The sequence below is a fragment of the Nelumbo nucifera genome, chromosome 4, assembly GCF_055504915.1.
Source record: "Nelumbo nucifera cultivar China Antique chromosome 4, China Antique-T2T, whole genome shotgun sequence".
NCBI lineage: Eukaryota > Viridiplantae > Streptophyta > Magnoliopsida > Proteales > Nelumbonaceae > Nelumbo > Nelumbo nucifera.
In genome coordinates this window covers 13158236-13179058 of record NC_142652.1, presented here as the reverse complement: position 1 = coordinate 13179058, position 20823 = coordinate 13158236, and the positions used below count along the sequence as shown (strand labels likewise).

Genomic DNA, 20823 nt, shown 5'->3' with positions numbered 1-20823 from the left:
CAACCTTCTGGCTACATCTTGACACGTTATCCTATTGGTTGCAATTACTCTTTTTACCCTCACCCATGTTAACGTGTCATACACACGAAGTTTCAAAACAGCCCAGCGAAGGCTGTCTTTTTCCAAACAGCCAAACTTTAATGGCTGATAAACGATGATCCAATCGCTTGATCAAGGCAAAGTTCGGTGTATATTATAAACGCAGTCAACTATGAAAGGGGTATGTACTAAGTATGTGATTACAATCAATTCCTGGGGCTCAAGGAGCTTAATCTACATAAACCATACATTCCCCTGTGCCGGAAAGGGTGTATGAAGTAAGATCCCTAATTATATTGGTTGTCCTTATGCTTCATGATCCAGTTGGCAAGATTTATTCTCAAGGACCGTTGCAGCCCTCGAAACAAGAAAATATGTGATAAATTATAAGAGAATGACTGTTTAGCCCACTTCAGAATATATACAGATGGGATGAATCTTGACCATGGATGTGGATTGATGTCAAATTCATCGGCAGGATGCGATTTATAAGATTACTGATAGATTATGGGAAGTTACGATTTAAGCTCACCTATATTTAAATATGTAAACATGGTTTAATTAGGCGGAACAAGCGAGGCCTTGCACTTCACCAAAAACATAAGCCCATCCGACCTCGTTGGGCCTAGCCGAACTTGGACCGGATTCGTTTCCATGGATACGTCTCCGCTGATGTGCACTATTAACATCTAGCCCAGGACCAGGAGTAAAGGTCCAAGTGATGAACACTGAAGAGGAGCCATTTGGATTGGATCGGCATTTCTTTAGCTATTCCTGTGTCGACTGTCGAGCCTTGCACAAAGAAATCTCCTCGATTCACTCCTCCTTGTACTCATAAATCCTTCAAGCCCTCGTGCTGTATTGTTCGGCCGCTGCATATCTCTGCTGTTCTGTCAACGGAAACAAGAGAATATTGTCTAAGTAGATCCAAAACATGTTGACTCCCAATCCCAAATCTACCATCAGATTTAGGATATGGGTTCTTCTCTTCTCACTGTTTTTTCTCGCTACCTCCAATTTAGCCAAATCTGAAACCGGTTTTCGAGCAACTAAGAAGAGATTTATGAGAGAGAAGGTCCGGAAAATGTAAGAAAATCGTCAGTTTTTATGCTTTAATGTACATGATTTTTAAATTCTCTGCTACACATGGTCTGTTCTGTTTAGTAATTATTGAATTTGAGTTCAACGGAGTTCTGTTTGTTTTAAAAGCTATTAACTTTGCAATCCTTGTTTGTTTTCTTTAATTCGATAATACGCTATTTTAATTTTGCTGATGCTAAGTTGAATTGTTAGTGTGGTGCTTTTTTTTTTCACGATAATTTCATTGTTTCTGACCGAAATTTAGAAGGACCGATAAAAAACATAGCTTTTATGAAGTTCTTATCTTGTAGCCATGGTCTCTCTAAGAATGGACTTTTTTTTTTCCTGCAAATGGGTTGTTTTTTGTGATAAATTTTAAGTTATGTGCTGAAAGCTTGAAAGTATAACCAGAGATACGGTAACTTCCAAATTTTGTGGGAGCTAATAAGCGCAGCGTTTCTTCTAAAATCGAAGGTGCTCTATAGCTCCTACAGGAAGATGGCGTGTAATCTGAACTACCGATTTAGTCACGGCTAACTCAATTGGTACTATGCATTTGCATATGCTTTTTCTCGTGTACAAACTACAAACTACAAAACCGGTTTTCATATACATTACATTACGTATGTACCTACATACCAACTTACCTGCATACGCATGTTATCAATTCTAGGCGCGGGACTATCTTTGCTTACAACTTAGATGCTTGTTTTCCTTTTCAGGTTTTACCATGCATACAACAACTACATGACTTATGCATTTCCGGTCAGTTCGAAGTCCATGAAAATTGTTGCAGATTGATAAGTTCTAATTCATCCACTATAAAGTTGTAAATGGCTATACTACTGTTTTGCAGCATGATGAGCTAAAGCCTCTTACGAAGACATTCGCTGACTCACTTAGTGAGCTTGGAAATTTGAAGGTGATGGTTATACACTTCTTAGCTTCCTTTAGAGTTTATATTTACATTAATAGCTTTTCTAACAACATTCTCTCTCTCCTCAATTTTCAGCTTGAACACTTACCTCAAAACTATAATGGATCAGCGCTTACACTTATCGAATCATTATCCAGGTAGGGTATATGAAATCTTTGGATATTTAAATTCTGAGCAGTACATGTGATCCTTATCCGTTGGTTTTGGTTTCAGGCACACTTGGGTATTTTTATAAGTCTACCATATTAGTTTCATTTTAACAACTCTTTTGGGGGTCTTATAACTTATATCACTTCTTTGTTTTTGCTTATTTGGAACTAATATTATTGTAAAACTACATGAGCTCACTGTTCTGATATCATGGCCCCAAGTCTTGATTGTCCTTTTCCTTTTCATTCTACTTTTGGCAGTCTTGTTGTATTGGGCAACAACACAGAATTTGAAAGAGCAGTTCTTTGGCTTTCTGAGAATCTCACCTTTGACGTTGATGCAAGGATAAACCTATTTGAGGTATCCAACTCAAGCAATTTATGTTCATACATAAATTTTCCTAAAATTGGGTGAAGAAAGGTGGCAGTCATTTTTACTGATGGTTGTCACTTGTAAGCTGAATGGTATTATGTTAATAAGTTAAATATGAAGTGCTCTGATGAGCTTCCTTCCCCTTGCTTGCAATTGTGTAGTGCAACATAAGAGTTCTTGGAGGGCTTCTTTCTGCTCATATTCTTGCAACTGATTCTAGGAGCAGGTTGGTTCAAGGGAAATATAATAATCAGCTTCTTGCTTTGGCTGAAGATTTAGGAAAGCGCTTTCTATATGCATTTGCTACTCCCACTGGATTACCATATGCATGGGTTAATCTTAAGGTATTTCTTAATTCATTTTTAAGTTAGTAGACTGTACCTCATTTGCAAGTTTATTTTAATCAGAAAATTTTCTGTACCTTTAAAAGCATAATTGGAGCATAATATAATAATGACATAGACAAAATGCAATGCATGAATAAAAGTGTAACTGTGTCTTTTACAAGCAACAAGACTATTAGAATAACTTTTACATGTGATCTTACATAATGCAATAAGTGCATCAAAAGTAGACTATGCTCACGTGGTGACATAGTAATGTGTTGCTGAATGCCTTCTTTCAAGTGAAGAAATTAAGTCCTGACTAGGGTTCTATTAAACATTATTCATGATATATGAAAATATAATGCACTGCTGCTTAAGTGTCTTTTAAAAGTGAGAGCCAACTCCAAATTTGTGCAGCATGTCTTCTTCACAGTAGTGGTTTATTTAGGAGATATATTGGCTTTGTAATCTTTCAGAGTGCTTTTATCATGATAGGGGACACTTTAATATCTCTGTGCTTACATTATAACATGTGCAGGGGATTGAAAACCACCTTTTGATAGGTTCCATCTAGTGATCAAGACTCAAAGTGCTGTTTTAAAATCATTAGAATTGTCTCTTCAGTAGAACTTAAGTTGTATATGTTTAGCCATTCAAGTTTGTTTCTGCAGATTGGATCTCCATAAATTTCATGCTCCAGGAATGAAAAATATCATACATCATGTAAAATGTACAAGTGTTAGAATATACAAATACTAGTAGAACTTGTTCATAGGCGTTCCATTCTTACATGAGGTTTTCGATATGATCTTTTGAAATTTGAAAAGTATTGATATAACTCGTTGGTTTTGTTCATAAGAGGGGTTTTATGACTCTACATCAATGAGAAATTCTGTGATGGACAGTATGGTGTGATGGAGAATGAGACAACTGAAACAAGCACTTCAGGATGTGGTAAGGGCTTATGCCTTGTCTTTACATTCTAGAATGCATCTGTAGATGAAATTTCCTATCATTTTCTTATACTTCTTTTATAATTTTTTGGAATTTAGGTTCACTCATCCTTGAAATGGGGGCATTATCAAGGTTAACTGGGGACCCCAGATATGAAGCTGCCGCTTTGCGTGCTCTTCATAAGCTATGGAGCATGCGAAGTCCTTTAAATCTCCTAGGAACTACACTTGATGTGGTCACTGGGGAATGGATAGAGTATTCATCTGGCATTGGGGCTGGTACACTCTCTTTATTTTCTTATCTCCTCAGTATTCTAGCGTTCATTCCATGAAATTCTTTTGATTTACTTGAATTTTCAGTTTCATTAGGTCAGTGAATTAAGTGAGTTTGATAGCCTTGCCCTCTCTGACTTTCTGTTTGACTTGAAATGTCTTGTTAAACTTAAATGGTATGTTATATTTTTTATATTAGCTTTACATCTTTGTCATTGAGTAAATACTATGTTTCTGATGCTGGTTTCTGGGGACCTTATGTAGGAGTTGATTCCTTCTATGAGTATCTAATCAAAGCTCACATTCTTTTTGGAAGGGAGGAGTTCTGGGACATTTTTCATTCTGCATATGTTGCTGTGCAGAAATATTTCCGGCATGGACCATGGTACTGCACTGAAAATTTCTTTTATAGTTCAGATAGCATTTTATTGGTTGTCTACTTGTTCAGTTGTTCCTTGATTTATTTTATTTTAAGGGTTATACTTTATCTTGGATGCCATGATTGTTTATAACTTGCTGGAATTAAAATAATATCTTAACTGGCTCCTAAGTGCTTTCCAAAGTAGATACCTAAGGCCAGAAAAAGTAAAAAGGGCCATTACCCAAGGATCCACTTTTGGTAGTTGAGATCAGATTTGAACTTTGCTGTGTCAGATTGGGTCTCGTTTTTCCAGAATTTGATCAAGTCGATAAAGAGGTCTCAGGGGACTGATTTGGGGAAGTTATGGGAATGCAAATTTGTAATTTGATGATATGCTTTGATTTTCTCCTTGTTTTTGTTATGTGGTATTACCTTAACACCTGACAAGATTGTATGGATTTTTACTTTTAATGATTTTTTTTTTCATTTACCATTAAAAAGATCAGATTTAGCTTTGGAAACAGCCTCTCTGTATGTGCAGGGGTCAGGCTGTGTACATCTGTCCCTCTCCAGATCCCGCATTGGCAGGAGCCTCATGCACTGGGCTGAACTGTTGAATTTTTTGGATCATAGCAAACAACGTGACTTCTTTTTCCCCTTTTCTTTTCTTTTAATGAAAAATTTTACAGAAGAGGGAGCACTTTTGAATTTTGTTAATAATTGAGGATAAGATTACAACTTTTTTCTTTTTTTTGGGGGGGGGGGTGGGTGGGAGATCGGGATGGAGGGGTCAAAACTTACCCGCTTGCAATCAACAAGTATCTTCTATAAGATCAGCATTAAAAGTTTAATGTATATATGTGGAGAGGACTCCACTAAGGTCCATGTTCATGGCTTTACCTCCTAACTCCCAAGTGATCCCCTCTGTTGGCCCATGGACCCTCCCCTCATTAAGCAATAGATTTTAGAGGTATTTACACTTAAGAACTGATCAAAAAAGGAAAGAAAAACTAGGATATACATGCAATTATGATTTTCAGAAGGTTGCTCTGAATCTGGATTTTTGAATTTGCCAGAAGGAAGAATTGCGGAAATCCCCTAAACCGGAATACTGACCTTTTGACCATTAGTCTTGAAGCGGAATGACCATTTTTTATATTTTGAGTGGGGCCTGGTGAGGGAGAGTGGACCTATGATGCTTTGTCTTCAGGTTATCTGATCATGTCCCCCCCCTCCAATGCACACACACACAAAATAGGGTATTTATAGGATGTTTACCTCTTGCTGATATGGAATAAAGGACAAATCACTGAAGAATTTTGTTACAGCCAGTGTTGCATGGGCTTGGACATAGGAGTCAGAAACTGACACGTGTGCAGGATTTGTGGACACTTCTTAGTTCTTACATAAATAATATTTATTATATATATAATAAATATTATAATTTTTATATTATTTATAGAATTCATAGAGCTTTGTATGCATAACGATATATTGTTAAATTAATTTTAAAATTGACAAATTAAACTCACAACCTTTTTCATGCCATGTCACCACACTAGTTATTTTTTTCATCATTTTCCTAATTTCACGTTTAATTGGAAAAGATCCACTAAACAATGGATCATAAATTATGTATAAATTGGAAAAATATAAATATTTGAGTGTCCTATTGGATACTTAAATGGTTGGACACTGTTACATAGAGATGTTTAAAATGAGGATTTGTAATCTTTGACAGTTGATACAATGCGCATTTTGGTAAATCCACTTGATTCACATTATAGCTGAGTTGGGTGCATATTTTGGAGAATCAAACACAAGTTGACTCGTGGACATGTGTCAACTCAAGTTGGTTCACAATTCCCTTCCAAAGGTGGGGGTGTCCATGCACAGCCATCATGCACTTTTATGACCTATGCTCTGATGTGTCCAGTGTTTTCAACTGATGGTCTAACTGGTTGGTCAGGCCATTCAACACATCACCAAGCTAGAATTCCAGGTCCATTTCACTACTGAACTGCTTGCTTGCAAAAAACTATTGGCTCAGTCAATGATCTGGTGGCTGGGCCACTTGAACTGCTGAACCCATTACAGCCATCATGCACGTATATGACCTTTGCTCTGATGTGGCCATTGTTTTCAACTGATGGTCTAACCATTTGGTCAGACCCAAGTTAGAATTCCAGGTCCAATTCACTACTGAACTCCTTGCAAAAAACTATTGGCCCAGTCAATGACCTGGTGATGGGCTACTTGAACTGCCAAACTGTTTGACCCAGTCAGTGGGTATTTTCTGTTTAATATGATGAATATATAATATTAAAGATATGCCCAATTTTTTCTACAAAATTTCTGTATTTTCTGTTTTATATATTTATTATCTAATTATGATGTCATGGGTTGACCCTTTTGACTCTGGCAGATTAACTTCTGACCCACCAAACTTTTTTCTATCTATTTGTGGTTCTGCTAGAAGAGGTTCCTCTGCCTTCCTTTTTTTCTACCTCAAGGAGGTTGTGACTCTGAAAGTATCTGTTGGCATTGTTTATCCCTCACTATGTGCTATTCATTTTCCATTCTTCCAAATCTTCTCCCTTTTGCTTTGCCTTGAAAGAGACGTTCTTTTCTGCTAGGATGAATGATCTCATCCTGGATTGCATGGCTGTATCTTGAACTGGATGGTCATACAGTGCCACAGGAAAACCACCATATATATGGTTAGACACGTAATTGACATTTATTTTTCATTTTTCCCTTTTTCTTTTTTTTTTTTGGAGGGGTGTCACTGGTTCACATAGTGAATGATCTTTCTTTTTTTTTTTTGTGTGTGTGTGTAAAACATAATGATTTCTGAGAATGTATGCAAAGTTATATGGGTGTTTAGTAAGGGTATGGTTCTATTGGTATTTATCAAAAAAAAGGGTATGGTTCTATTGGTGGGGTTTGGTTGTTGTTTTGTTATCGTTTTTTATCGGGTTGATTGGATTGTTTGTTCCTTTGGTTGTGGGTTGTTTCCATGTTTGTTTGTTTGATTATGTGTTGGTTGTTTTTTCTTTAATTTTTAGTTTAAAAAGTGCTGGTTTGTGGAGGGTGGTGTATTGTTTCTTTTTTTCTCTCAGGTGACTGCTAGTCACCTTTCCTGTATTCTTTCCTTTTCCTTTTAATAAATTTTATTTTATTTTATTATCAGAAAAAACATAATGAATCATCATGTTTTAACTTTTTAACCATCAATACAAATATTTGCTAATCCATTTACAAGTATGTAAAGTCTGTACAAAAAAGATTGTACAAATTATATTTATCAAAAAAAGAATGCTAATCCATAAATAGCGACCTAACATGTTCAAAATAATATTTACAAGTCCCAATTATATTATAAGAAAATTGATCATGTTGGCTGCTCTCCTCAGATGGCCCTTGGCACTTGTGAGTTGTGACATTACATCAGAGAGGCTCGACCCTTGGCTTCCAAAATGAATGGCTCATTTAGATGGATTCCAGGGCTATGCATTTTCCTTAATGATAGACTGGCAAGGGGCATTTAGACCATCCTTAACTTGGGGCTTTCCTCTTTCAGGGTGGCACTATATTAGTATTTTCCAAGATAGGCTTTTTATTGTTGGATTTATACTGTGCCTGGCCCCTTCATGCAAGTTATGTGTATTTAGTTTTCACTGTATCATCATCAAAGCAGCTCACTTGGTCTTTTATCAATATAAAAGGCCAAGGAAGCATGCTCTAGGGCATGGGATCCCAGAAATGAATGAATTGTCCTGAATGTAGGCAAGTACGTGGACAATCATAAATGGATGAACTGCCCATGTTGGTCTTGTGTCAGATTTTGATTTTTGACACACCATGAATTCTTGATAGGATACTTATATGGTTTTCCACTTTCTGGCTTTCTGCTTTCTTTCTTTCTTCTTTCTTTGTCCTTTTTTTAATGGTGAGGTAAAAGTTTATGCACATTATGAACATCTAACATACATAATGAATTTATTAGGTAACAAAGACAAACTTCTATATTTAATTATGCATTCTATAGGTATGCAATGATATTTCACAATCTAAGGAATCTTTTAATATTAAATACTGATTTTGGATGTGTCTTTGGGTCCATTTTTTTTTCATCTTGGATGTCTTGACTTCTAGGCGCACATTGGGTTTCAATTCCCATGTCCATGCATCACTATTCACTAGTCATTAAGAATGATTTGAGTCCTCAATTCATACAGACACATGATCAAGACATTTGCAATCAAACACCATTAGTAGGTTTTAAAAGATTACGGGGGTGGGCTTGAAGTTCGACATGTAAGTGCATTTCAACATTTACAGCTACAGAGGCATGGATGCATTAAAGGGAAGTGGGAATGAGAATCCCCTATCTGCATGTGTTTATTATTTCTACTTGTCTAGCTTCATAGTTTAATGTTATCAAAAGTTCACATTAAGTAACAATGCAATTATTGTGTTCTAGGTATCATGAAGCTGATATGAGGACTGGAAGGGCTACATACTGGCAGCTTACAAGCCTTCAAGCATTTTGGCCTGGCCTACAGGCAAGTGATGAAGACCTTAACATTTTCATAATTGAATTTTGGATGTTTGACCGAAAGTGGTATCTTGATCTTTAGGATATTCTTTAACAGGTTCTTGTTGGAGACATTTTGGCTGCTAATTCATCCCATCATGAGTTTTTTCATGTGTGGGAAAAATTTGGTGTGCTACCAGAAAGGTGTGCATGGTTTGAAACTTTGAATCTTACTTCTTAATTAAACATTTACATGAGATTTTCCATTCATGTCTTCTCCCTTGTTTTCTGCTTCTATGGTTGTTCTCAATGGTTATGTTTGCTTAACTTTCTCTTTTTTCTTTTAGATTTAATCTCATGGTAAGAATGAATTATATAGGTATTTGCTGAACCATGAAATGTTGCATCCTACTGAGAAATATTATCCTCTACGCCCTGAATTGGCAGAGTCCACATTTTACTTATATCAAGCTACCAAAGGTATGATCATTGTACTTTTCACTTATTTATCCTTACCTTGAATCAATCAGAAGCTTCAATCTTACTTGCTCTCCCACCCACCCACACACAGAGCCAAATATGGAGAAAGAAGCTAAGTTTAAATATGCACATAAACAATATAACAGTTCATGAGACTTAATTTCTTAAAATCCTAGGCATAGATTCTGATGCTGGTTTCCCTTTTAAAATTGTATTACTATTCTTTAACCTCCATTGCACTTTTGATTTTTATGCTAAGGTTCATGCATTTTAGTTAGTTGACAAAATAAATAATTAGTCTGACAATTTAAGAAATTAACTGATAATACAGTGGAAATTCAGGAGTTAGTTTTGTCTAGTTGATTCTGATATGCCTTGTTCAACTATTTGTGTATCATTGTAGTAGCTGAGATGTGTCAGTGGGCGATACAGTTGCTTTCCATTTTGTTCAACTAGCTGAACATACCCTTTTGAGTATGTCAAGAATATACCCTTTTGATTTGATGCCTCGATCTGAAGAGAGATGTTCTTTTCTTAGGAAGGTCTTAAAGTTCAACAATTATTTACCCAAAAAATTGTCCTTGAATGCGATTTTTGTCTTCACTTCTGCTTATACACTTGCATATTTCAGATCCTTGGTACATGGAAGTGGGTGAATCAATTGTAAATTCTCTTAATTTATATACTAAAGTGGAAGGTGGGTTTGCAAGCATAAAAGATGTGACAACCATGCAACTGGAAGATCATCAACATAGCTTCTTCCTGGCAGAAACGTGAGAATTCTATTTAAAGCCTGGTGATTGATTTTGCTATATGTGAATGTAAATGCAGTAGTTATTTTCCTTTCCTTTTCTGCAGGTGCAAATATCTTTATCTTCTTTTTGATGATTCATTTTTGGCTGATCAAAATTATATATTTACAACTGAGGGTCATCCTCTTCCTGTATTAAGTAGTTGGCATGAGAGGCTTCCCGAGACCTTCACTTCAACTAATTGGACTTTTGTCAAGGTTCTAGTCTCTTACCTTTCTTGTACCAATATTTCAGAATTATGTCTTGGTTGGCCAATTTTCAGCCCCCCCGCAGTTGCCATGTTTGTGCATGTTCTCCGCTTATACTACACCAGGGACATAAATATGTGGATAAAATAATTATTTTATAACATTATATGATATTTTTTGTTTGCAGGGAATTAGCCAAGTAAAACGTGCAAGTGCAATGTCTTTGCAAGTTTGTCCAGCATCTACACTGGTACGAGGAACTACTGCCCAATTGGTGGAGAGTGCTTGCCATGTCCCTGATGCTCGTGCTGACCACAGGTGCATGACTGATGAGGAATGTGGAATTGACTCAACTAGTTGTCGGCAAAGAACATGCAGCATGGCTGGCTACTGTGGCCTGTGGCTGCTGTTCATACCTTAATTCCTTGTTAACCCTCTTGCTGCCTACACCATAAGGCCATTTTTCTTTTTTCTTTTTTTTCCCTTTTCCGACAAGGAATAACTGCAAATCCCATGGAACAAGATTAGCGCGTAAGGGTCTTTTTTCTGGTGAGAGACTGTCTGTCACATACACAAGACATAGAGTCTTTTGTTGTTTGTCTTTGCATTCCATTAAAGAAATGATTTTTTTCTTGACATCATATGAACTATGCTTGATTTTCTCCAGTACCATATTCAAATTCATGGCCCACTGCTGGATACTGATGGCATTGGCATTCAAATTACAAGTTTGCCAAGCTCTTCACTGCCAATAAGCTTCATTTTACATATAATCAATGAGCGCAGAACCATGTGCTTGTTCTTCCGTGATTGATTTTGCCTCTCCAACGTGTGCCCAGGTACAGATATTAGATATCCTCCCTTATGAGTGTGTTTTGTTCCCTAGATGTTTCTTAATAGGAGTTTATCAAAATATCGTCATGTTATTATTAAATCAACATTTTTTCCATCATATTTATCCGCATGTATTGATATTCATAAAAGTGGATTTTGATTTATATACGTATTCCCAAGGGTTGAGTGTTTATTCACTATTCTTGTGATGTGGTGTCTAATTGTCTATAAACGATTTATCAAATAATTTTCTCGATTCTCTGATGTGGTGTCTAATTGTTTTATCAAATAATTTTCTTGATTTTAAGATAAATCAAGAATAAACATTTATTTAATAAATGAAAATTATACCAAACTACATTTCGCGTCTCTTTTCCACAACTGTTTTTCCGGTTTTGCCTCCTTCCATTTTTTCACATAAAGCACGTGGTGGATAATGACAGTTAACAAAGCTAGGTTCCAAAATGCCCTCTTTCGCTCTTAGAAAAAAAGGAAGCTCCCTTTCAAACTTTTTCTTTTTTGGAGAATCAATGGCGGTCCAAGCGATTCCACGTCCCCTTCACCTGCTAGCTGTCACTATGTTTCAGCACAGTCCTCCCATATCGTGATATCCAAGGTAAGTAGAGTACAATGATAAACTTTATCAACTAGCTACAAAAGCGTAGGAGGGGAATAGATTTATCATGTCAACCACCCTTCAGTGGACTTCATATATCATCTTTTAAAGCACCAATGTAAGGTTTTGTTGGGTCTAAAAAGAAACCCAAAGTTGGGTATCAACAGTAAGGCTCATGAAGCATTTGAGTTCAGATCTATTACCAACAAAACACTCCCGACAGCCATTACAGCCATACATTTAAAACATCTTCCCATGGGAATATGTTGGGAGCATTTTGTTGCTACCAAATCCCCAAGTATGTAATCAAACTTTATGCTGAGCCTGATTCTTTTCACATACTATGGCGGTGCCGAAGCGTGAACCTTCTTGGTAAGCTATCGATGTCTTATGCCTTTGTCCTATGTTTATGTTCTACCAAAGCTTTAAATTACTTTTTATCATAAATTTTATGGTTTAAAAATAATAAAACAAGGCAACTAGATCTTTTTGGTTTGGATGTAATCAGTTAAAACTATAAGAAATATTTTCTCTTTCTATTTGTATATAATTTTTTATGACTTTTTTTTTTCTTTTCATAGCGGAACTATCACTTACAAGGAATTTTTTGGACATAAGAAAAAAAAAACTTTCAAATAGATATAAAAAATTACTTAAGGCTCTATTTGGTTGCACATAAAATTTAAACTAAGGAAAACAAAAAATTTCTAAAACTACTATTTTAAAGTGTTTGGTTGCCTTGTATAATGCCTGTGGAAAAATACTTCCCAAAAAGCATCATTTGAGTTACGCAAAACACCAAAAAATTAGGAAAGTAATCCGTTTGTTTTTATTGAATGTCATTTTTGCAAGCAAACACATTTTTTTTTTCGTTTCACGTGCAGCCAAACGCAATCTAAAAGACAACACAATTGACCCTTCTCTAGTTGTCCATTAGACCTAGCAATCGCCGCAATCCCAGATTGTGAATTGCATGGGTGACACTCTGGATTGGCTTATGTGTTTATTGCCTCTGTCCATGTTTAGCTCTGTAGACATTGTGCATTCTATTGTTTGTCACAAAATCAATTCCAACTGGATCCTTCAAGTTTCAATCTTGAACTTAAAAATGCCACTCAATTTCCAATTCAAATTCTCTTCAAGTGGTCAAAACAGGTCGGAGTTGGAGGTATTTGGGTCTACCAAAGCTGCCAAATTGATTTATTTTCCCCTTTATCAGTCAAGATCTTTCTCTTCTTGTCATATGAATTAGCAAAGTTTCCTCCTCTAATTCATCATCATCATCCAAAACTTGTTCCAATGAGATTGGCGCCCCATATACACATTTCAGCATGCATTGGGAACATCTTCCATAATTGTCATGGGGAGATGTTTTCAATATACGGCTGGGATGGGCTGTGGGGCACTGATGTGAATATGTTCCAATGATATGGGGTCGGCTACAAGAATCTTGCTTCATCATTCCATTCTATTTAAAGTCATATCCATTATTAAATTATGGACAAAGTAAAGAAAATGAAATAAAGGTTTGTCCCAACTATACAACTCACCTATGTGAATCCTGTTTTTCCATTCCATTCTATTTAAATCCATATTTATTATTAAATTATGGCCAAGACAAAGAAAATGACATAAAGCTTTGTCCCAACTATACAGGTCACTTACATGACTCCTGTTTTGCCATTCCATTCTATTTAAAGCCATATATACTATTAAATTATGATTAAAACAAAAATAATAATATAATTAAGAATAGAATGCAATTAATCATTTTATTATTAAAAATGGTGATTCTAATGGATGAACTAATCTTCGATTATCTTGTTTAATAAACTCATCGATACCCATATTGTCATGTGGAGGAATCGTGTGGCTGATCTGGACCACCTACCATACAGGAAACCCAATGGATCAGCCATGTGTCCAACTGTAGTCCTATATCCAACCTATTAACGGAGGTTGGTCCAGTTGATTATAGCCATTTAAGCTTTTAATTATTTCAATATAAAAATTGACTATAAAAAGTCTTTCTTTCGAGTAGGAGCCCCCATATAAGTTGCCATGTCAAAGGTTTATAAGTGGTTCATTCATTTATTTATTTATTTCTTTTTGTATTTATATCATTAATAACTTTTTTTGATTCCTTTTTTTCAAAATAAGTTGATTGCAGGATTTGATTCCACATCAATGCTCAGCTAACACACCAACTAGCCCACCCTCGATTGGTTGGTTTGTAGGTGGTTTAGGGAAGCTCATAAAACTATCTAATTATCACACATACACATTCCCTGGTTATTATGGAAGCTAGCTGGCTAGAATCAAGTTTTCCTCCTCATAACACTTTAGCGATGCTTGCATTCGCACTATTTTTCCATGAAGGAAAACAAGGAGATATTCTCAATGCTAAGTTGCATTTATTGTGAGAATGGTGTCAGGACAAATTGGGAGGGTGTTTGGTAGCAATGTGTTTCACGGTTATTTTCGATTCATAAGTTTTTATCTCTCTTATTTTTTTTTTCGTTTTTCTGAAAAAGGCTTGGTATTCATAAGTTTTTCTCTCTTTTTTTTTATTTTTTTTTCTGAAAAAGACACAAAAAGTCATGCTTGGTAGAGATTGGGCTTTATCTTATTTTCATAATGACAAATGTGTGAGTGACATTTCAAAAAAGCTGTCGGCTTTTCAAATTTCAATGTCCCACGATACTTGGGTGATTTAAAATCATGCTTGTCAAACACGTTTAAATAGTGATTCCATTTCTTCTTATGTGGCAAAACCCATGAAATCGAAAACTTGTGAAAAGCTACAATGCCAAACACCCACTTAAGTAGCAGACCTACTTCCCATCTATATCAATGTGCTATTTAGATACTTATCTTGGTTTCCATGCAAATCATAATAGTTAAACCCAAGGTTCAAAATATCGATATGCCTGATACATCGGTATAGGCGTATCGAGTGAAACGATACTCCTTTTGGTGGTTTTTTTTTTCCAACTGGTTCGGGAGAGTCGGTTTAGGTCTTCACCACACTCTGAACTGGTCAGACCACTGATACACCCACTGTAGGGGCGTATCGGTGGGGTGCCGGAACGATACGTATCGGTCGATACAGGCCGATACGTGTCGATACTTTGAACCTTGGCTAAACCAATAAATGTTAAAACAAAGTATCATAGGCAATGTTTTCGAATCGTTGTTGACTCAGACGGTTGGACCGGAAACCATTCAAGTGACCGGTTCCGTTTTAATCCATACACAGTCTCTGTTCAAAAACCATTGAATTAATCAATGAACTATTGACCCGAATGGTTTGACCATTGAACCGTTCAACCCAGAGAATGGTTTGCGGTTTATTAACTTGTCAAAAAGGAAGCTCAGATCTGAGATCTCTCAGATCGAAATCTACTATGACTCTAAGAGAGATGCGTGAGAGAGTGAGAGAGATCTAGGAGATAAGTTTAGATTTTAGACTCTAGATGACAGATTTGCGAGAGAGAGAGAGAGATTTGATTGAGAAATCTCAGATCTACTCCCATTTTTCACCATCACCGATGCTATTGCCGCCATCGCCATTGCCATTATAAGTCACTGCCATCATCATCGCTGCAGCCTTCAAGCCCTCCTTTTCCTTCTTCTTCTTCTAAACTCTTTCAGCCGAAACTTCTCAAATGCCTCTCATTTCATCTTTATTTTCTCTTTATATTTATATGCATCTTACCCTAATATTCCAATCTAATGTATAAGATGACATATCACTGTTAAAATACTCAAACCGTTCAAACCGTTTGACCTAAACGGTCGAACCGCTAACTCGAAATCCGGTGGCCAGAACGGTTCCGTTTCTAGGTCGGTTTTTAAAACCTTGATCATAGGTTGTTTTTGGTAAATAAGCCCCTGTTTGTTATCATTTATTTTAAGTATTTATTCAAATATTGAATAAGTATTTAAAATAAGTGGTGGGATCACACAATAAGTGATAAATAAATATTTATTTGCATTTAGCGAAAAAGGAATGAATAAGTGTTTATTATCAAAATAAATATTAAAAAAAAAGCAACCTAAGGACTACTTATTTTAAGCACTTATTCAATTAGTACCTATTCCAATTTTTGGGACAAAACTGTTCCCCTTGTTTTTTTTAATCCCGTCGAGCATCTTCTCCATTTGAGCTCCAATAGACAACTCTAGGCTGAGAAGTCGTTGTGAATCTCTTCTCTTTTTCTCCACTCTTTGCTCCATTTTGAGTAACTCTTTATGGTTATGAATGTCATTTTCGCAAATATAAGTACATATTGGTTTAGCATGAACAGTTTTATTAAACTTCCTAAAAATAAATCTATACTTTATAAGACTAAAGTAAGGTAATGGAGTTTGTATTTTATCAACCCAAACATAAACTTCCCAAGGAAGGGAAAGAGAACTGTATGCAAAAATCCACAATAGTCTTTACAACTGAGAGAATTAACACAGTATTCCACCCATGGTCTTTAGAAAAAGATAAGGTTGAGAAGATAGCAAAAAGTTGCTGCCATGACACTTGCACCACTACACTACAACTTTGCCCCAGCTGCATAAATAAAAGATTTATTAATGTTGAATATACAGAAACCACAAGAGATACCACATTTGGGATTACTCCTCCACCACATTTACAAATAACTTGAGAAAGCATCATCAGTAACATTTAGAGCAAATTCCTGAATAAAGCAGCTAATTAAATTCAAAACCACAGAAACAGAAGGAGATTTTTTTATTGTAAATTACATAATTTCGGGCAGACCAGATAAGATAAAAGCCAAAAGCCAAAAGCTAACAACACTACCTTTACAAAGGGACAAGCCACAAAAAGATGTAAGAGATTTTCGTCCTCAGTTCCACAAAGAGAACAGCAGATAGGATCAAACGTGAAGCCCAGCTGATAGAGTTTATCCTGGTGTACACAAAACCTCTCACTATTCATGGGAAAACATCTTCGAAGCTAGATATATGAATATGAGTATCTATGATCTGTTGAACTTCGAATGGGGAGAAGATTTGCAAAATAAAGTCCCGAATAGAGCACTGGTGGTCCTGTAGCATTGCGGGAACCATTGGTGCTTTAAAGCCATCACTTAACTATTGATAGGAGAAGATTTGCAAATCTCAACTTTCAAATGTGGCAACACTAATAATTACTTATTTATCAAACCATTTATTCATCAAACATAACCTAAAATACTTAGGCTCAGTTTGGAAAGAATACAAATATAAATATATACAGTGCAAATACATATTATTTTCAAACTGAGCCTTAAGGAAAAATATAATTTAGGTGTATGCAGAGTATGTGAACCAAGTTTTTATAAAATTGTCTTTACTTTGAAAGCTTGATAAAAATTTTGGCCAATTTCTTTTCTATTAAAACAAGACTCCCTTTGATTTCCAAATTGACACGTGAAAATTTATAGGTCGTCTAGAGAAAGCTCACTAGCCTATCCAACTGGGTAGGCCTCTTGGCCATTATTATTTGGAAACAAAATAGTCCGGAGGGATGCTATGAACCAGCGGATTGTGTAAATGATTAATTAAAAGAGAGAATGACCGAACAGCCCATGATCAGAATTTCTAGGTTCAAAGTATTGTGTTTTGGAATTAATGCCAATTTATGGGCATGTTGTATAGGGTGTGGATTGTGATCTTCTGAATGTTTATACCTCTGCAGTGTAAATCAGAAATCTGCATTGGGTAAATCCGTACTTTTTCTTAATTAAAATGAGGATTAGCTAAAAAAAGGGTGGTATTGTCCCAAAACCATACTAATTTGTTTTTGAAGATAAATAATTTTATTTTTTAACCAATGTAAAAGGGGTTATTCCGTTCATGGTTCATTTTTTTGAACCATAATAATGATACGTGAGCGTTGATTATATGTTTCGTTTTTTTTTGTTTTATTGAAGGCAAGCTATTTTTACTTTTTTGACAAGAAACCAAATAATGCTTTTAGTGAAAAGAGAAAGCCTACACAACGTGGATCTGGATCTCCTGCCCACAGCTTCCTTCTTACCCACGTCCCTACTCACGTCATAAATTTTGGACACATATCCATTAGAATTAGAAAATGCCTCTTCTTTACATGTGCAGAATTGCATGTGAATTCAATGGGATGTAATTATGTAATGGGACAGATGTTATATCCATTCTGTAGAACTCACCCATTAACTCAATTATTTTTATTTTTTACCTAAAAATAGTTAATCTTTCCCCTTTCCAAGAACCCCAATAGTCTCGTTCTCTCCATTCCATTCTCCACAACGTACTGTTCCAGAGAACTTCATCGGCATCCGACAATCGACAACTGGCGACGTGTTCATCGGCATCTTATTCTCTCCATACTCCATGGGCTAACCTTCTTCTATTCTCCATAATGTCCTATTCCAAGAGATTCCACCGACATCCGACAACTAACAGCCAATAGCCGGCAAACGAGGATGTGCTCATCGATACACCGGTGGTTAAGTAACCTCAACCAATACAAGAAAAAATTAGCATTATTTTCTTATAGTTCTTCTAATTAGGTTCTTCTCACTGATAGCTATATATGTTCTATTTTATTTGATTCACTTTTTTTTTTTCTTTTTTTTGGCCATGCACAATAATCTCCTTAGTTACCAAAAAATCTCTTGGAATAGGATGTTATGGAGAATAGAAGAAGGTTAACTGATGGAGTATAGAGAGAATAAGATGCCAGTAAACACGTCGCAGATTGTCGGTTGCTAGATGATAGTGAAGTTTTCTAGAATATGTTGTGGAGAATGGAATGGAGAGAACGAGAATATTTAAGGTTCTTGGGAAGGGGAAAAATTAATTATTTTTAAGTTAAAAAATGAATTAGATTAATAAATAATTTTATATCCATCCCATTAAATTCACATATAATTCTGCACATGTGAAGAAGAAGTACATGCTAATGGACATGTATCCAAAACTTATGAGATGGATAGGAAGATGTGGGCAGGAGATCGGGCCTCCCCAAACATGCTCAACATTGTTATAGTAAAAAGATTGAAGAGACATTAGAGTCCTGGAAGCTACCAAGTGAGCTAAAACATTGTGCTGACGTTGCCAAAAATAAGATGATCAAAATCACACTTGTACCCCCCGACCCGAAGGTGCTAAACCACAGCTTTAGCATTAGAAAATAGAAATGATGATGGGATTTCCCACCTCGAACATGGCCATTCTAATTAAGCTCAGCCTCATGGGTTGGTCTACAAGACAAGACAAGCATTGATTATATTTATATGGTTCACGTGTAATCAATCAAAATACTCTCATTATTTATTTTTTTATCGTCGTATGACGTATGATGTATGCATCATCAATATAGTCATACTGCGCTATGAGACAATTTTAAACTGCCAAGTCATGCTTATATTTCATTTACATATAAAATCCGTGGAGTTTGATTTGACTCGGTACCTTCCCCATTTTCTTTTAGAGGGATACTAGCGGATTAGCCAGCAGACATCACATTTGGACTCACTATACTATCCTTTATTGAGGGCAGTCGAAACATCCTAATTGTGCGGGCCCATGTTCTTCTTATTAAGGGTCGATTTTTCTTTAGTATCGGTCGGTTTTGGGGTTACAAAAAACATAAATCGATGGTTTGGTTCAATTTTGGTTTTCATGTATGAAAACTGAAATTAAATCGATCCAAACCGACTTAGATATATATTATATATAATATATTTCAGATATTATATATATGTTTGATATATTTCAGATATATATTTATGGATAAATATATATATATATATATTTCAGCTTTATTTCAGAAATATACATATTATATATAAAATATCAGTTTTAATCCATCAAATCATTTTTAATTTTCAGGCATCCAGCCTTTGCTTTCTTAGACTTGAATCTTTTACCGTTCATACTGAGAGAATCATTCACAAAACCGACCAAATCCGATTCAAACCGATCAGATCGGTTTTACTTAGTATTGGGTTGGTTTCAGTTTCATTTCTAGGTAAACCGACCAAGTTGGGTTGGTTGGAAAAACGCCAATAAACCGACCCAACCCGACCCATGAACAACCCTACTCCTATCCATAGCCCATAGCCCATAGGGTTTGCAAAATCTTAGAGTTACCCAAACGGTGTTTGATTCCAATTATGGTTATTTTCCGAATTCCATGAGAAATTTCCTTATTGCGTAGCTTTCTCTAAGGCTGTGTTTGCGTTGATGGAAAAGGGACAGTCCAGCGAAAGGATTCCTTCACATGGCAAAAGAATTTTCAAAGATTGAAAAATGAAAACACCCGTTTCCTTCTTCTACCATGAAAGCGGAAGTCTTGCATTTATTTTTTATCTTCTTTCCTTTTTTGTTGGACAAACAGACTACACAACCAGCCAATAGACCTTTACCCCCAGCAAGCAAGCTGAGATCAGACTGGACAACTTCAAAATCATGCGTTTGTTGGGTACAGAACAATGTCAACTGACATCAGACTGGACTAGAATGTTATCTGGTGGTGATGAGAAACTAAAAAAATAAAAATAATCCATCCTAACAGTAATTTCAAAAAGTAAATGCAACTTTCTCTTATTGATCAGAATAATAAGAGATTTATTCAATTCAACAGTTTTAATTGAATGTTGATGGTGCGCGATCTGGCCGGTCCTAACTGTCAATGACCTTGCTTCTGGATGGAGCTACAGGGAACCTGAAACGGAGAAGACGAGGGAACTCCGGGGGGAACTCGGTGAGATTGCTCCGAAGCTCAAGTTAGAATTCTCTCAAAGGCAAGATAAAACCAGATGGCACAAAGTTCACATACCTTGTTCTTATGGGGTAGGGAGCCTTTTATAACCA

General features: G+C 35.9%; 1 protein-coding gene across 3 annotated transcripts; it reads left to right on the top strand.

The window, feature by feature from the left end:
• Positions 1-78: 78 nt before the first annotated feature.
• On the top strand, positions 79-11509 carry LOC104607953 (alpha-mannosidase I MNS5-like). 3 transcript variants are annotated; one of them, XR_737029.3, is made up of 16 exons: positions 79-1125; positions 1842-1884; positions 1976-2041; positions 2132-2193; positions 2467-2566; positions 2740-2922; positions 3810-3858; positions 3957-4136; positions 4395-4515; positions 8978-9059; positions 9150-9235; positions 9411-9511; positions 10143-10284; positions 10370-10520; positions 10699-11060; positions 11179-11509. XR_737029.3 is itself a non-coding variant. In XM_010273749.3 (15 exons), the coding sequence occupies exons 1-15, from the start codon at positions 974-976 to the stop codon at positions 10930-10932; spliced, it is 1752 nt and encodes a 583-aa protein (XP_010272051.1). In that variant the 5' UTR covers positions 79-973; the 3' UTR covers positions 10933-11153. The 3 variants fall into 3 exon arrangements, 2 of the variants coding, with proteins under 2 accessions (XP_010272051.1, XP_088759358.1); XM_010273749.3 differs by lacking the exon at positions 11179-11509 and having other exon boundaries at positions 10699-11153; XM_088903232.1 differs by lacking the exons at positions 79-1125; positions 11179-11509 and adding an exon at positions 1356-1742 and having other exon boundaries at positions 10699-11153.
• Positions 11510-20823: the final 9314 nt, after the last annotated feature.